At 35.3% G+C, this 2,500-nt stretch overlaps 1 protein-coding gene across 1 annotated transcript in view; it reads right to left on the bottom strand.

Annotated features, from left to right (window-relative positions):
* Positions 1–2,500, bottom strand: part of efna5b (ephrin-A5b) — a 91,092-nt gene that overhangs the window by 11,993 nt on the left and 76,599 nt on the right. Inside the window, exon 2 of the mRNA XM_087779183.1 lies at positions 1,624–1,916. Coding sequence (XP_087635309.1) covers positions 1,624–1,916 — 293 coding nt within the window. The remainder of the gene's footprint in view (positions 1–1,623; positions 1,917–2,500) is intronic.

The following is a 2,500-nucleotide window of genomic DNA, read 5'->3' as shown; positions in this document are numbered from 1 at the left end:
ATAATGTACTCACAGATGTAGTAATAAAGTACTCACAGATGTAGTAATAAAGTACTCACAGATGTAGTAATAAAGTACTCACAGATGTAGTAACAATGTACTCACAGATGTAGTAACAATGTACTCACAGATGTAGTAACAATGTACTCACAGATGTAGTAATAATGTACTCACAGATGTAGTAATAATGTACTCACAGATGTAGTAATAAAGTACTCACAGATGTAGTAATAAAGTACTCACAGATGTAGTAACAATGTACTCACAGATGTAGTAACAATGTACTCACAGATGTAGTAATAATGTACTCACAGATGTAGTAATAATGTACTCACAGATGTAGTAATAAAGTACTCACAGATGTAGTAATAAAGTACTCACAGATGTAGTAATAATGTACTCACAGATGTAGTAATAAAGTACTCACAGATGTAGTAATAATGTACTCACAGATGTAGTAATAAAGTACTCACAGATGTAGTAATAATGTACTCACAGATGTAGTAATAACGTACTCACAGATGTAGTAATAAAGTACTCACAGATGTAGTAATAAAGTACTCACAGATGTAGTAATAATGTACTCACAGATGTAGTAATAAAGTACTCACAGATGTAGTAATAATGTACTCACAGATGTAGTAACAATGTACTCACCGATGTAGTAATAAAGTACTCACAGATGTAGTAATAATGTACTCACAGATGTAGTAATAAAGTACTCACAGATGTAGTAATAATGTACTCACAGATGTAGTAATAAAGTACTCACAGATGTAGTAATAATGTATTCACAGATGTAGTAATAAAGTACTCACAGATGTAGTAATAATGTACTCACAGATGTAGTAATAAAGTACTCACAGATGTAGTAATAAAGTACTCACAGATGTAGTAATAAAGTACTCACAGATGTAGTAATAATGTACTCACAGATGTAGTAATAAAGTACTCACAGATGTAGTAATAATGTATTCACAGATGTAGTAATAAAGTACTCACAGATGTAGTAATAATGTACTCACAGATGTAGTAATAACGTACTCACAGATGTAGTAATAAAGTACTCACAGATGTAGTAATAAAGTACTCACAGATGTAGTAATAATGTACTCACAGATGTAGTAATAAAGTACTCACAGATGTAGTAATAATGTACTCACAGATGTAGTAACAATGTACTCACCGATGTAGTAATAAAGTACTCACAGATGTAGTAATAATGTACTCACAGATGTAGTAATAAAGTACTCACAGATGTAGTAATAATGTACTCACAGATGTAGTAATAAAGTACTCACAGATGTAGTAATAATGTATTCACAGATGTAGTAATAAAGTACTCACAGATGTAGTAATAATGTACTCACAGATGTAGTAACAATGTACTCACCGATGTAGTAATAATGTACTCACAGATGTAGTAATAATGTACTCACAGATGTAGTAATAAAGTACTCACAGATGTAGTAATAATGTACTCACAGATGTAGTAATAAAGTACTCACAGATGTAGTAATAATGTATTCACAGATGTAGTAATAAAGTACTCACAGATGTAGTAATAATGTACTCACAGATGTAGTAATAAAGTACTCACAGATGTAGTAATAAAGTACTCACAGATGTAGTAATACTCTCTGCCGGGCCGGAACTCGAAGCCCAGCGAGAAGGGCGTGAAGAGCTGGAACTTCTCGGAGAACTTGAGGGGTCCGTTGGGCGAGTGAGGTCTGTTACACTCCCAGCGCTTGAAGCCTTTGGCCGTGTGGTCGCAGGAGCTGTAGCCGTCGTAGTTCACCATGTAGAGAACGTAGCGCTCGGTGCGTTCCTCGGGAACCACGTCCTCGTAGTGAGGACAGTAGACGTCCAGGTAGTCGTTGATGCAGACGTCGATGTGGTAGTCGCTGCGGTGGAACCTGTGGAGACAGACCTTTATTCAGCCTTTTATCCTGGATCACATGACAAGTTCATGCTTTTATTTTGTATCAAACAACAAGTCGATGCTTTTATTTTGTTAGCACATGAGTTCCGATAGAAACAATAGAATCTTCAGTGACTCGATCTTTATGAATCAATGTTTGACTGGAAGATGAAAGTTGAACCAACAACGTAGTGATTTCTAGGATATTTTAAAACTAAACACAAACCACTTCATAACTGTCATCAATTCAACAAACACAAAGAAAACAAAGAACACAAAGAACACAAAGAACACAAAGTACACACATGGGTTTGATAACAATTACTTCAAACAGTTGAGTTTGTTGTTTTAAAAACTTTAGTTTCAAGTTATTTTGTTGATTTAACTCGATGAGTTTTTGAAGGTTTTGTTAGTTTTAGTGTTTTTTTAATCAATAAAAATGATTTTTCGTTCATTTGTGACGAACGTCCTTCAAACGTCACGAAGCTTCATGGACTTCATGGTGTTGTTGCTGTGACCTCTGACCCCACGCTCGTTGCTGTGACCTCTGACCCCACGCTCGTTGCTGTGACCTCTGAC

Source organism: Callionymus lyra, chromosome 1 (assembly GCF_982586985.1).
Source record: "Callionymus lyra chromosome 1, fCalLyr1.hap1.1, whole genome shotgun sequence".
In the NCBI taxonomy this organism is placed as follows: Eukaryota; Metazoa; Chordata; class Actinopteri; order Syngnathiformes; family Callionymidae; genus Callionymus; species Callionymus lyra.
The sequence above is the reverse complement of the archived record's forward strand: the minus strand, read 5'-3'. Positions and strand labels throughout refer to the sequence as shown.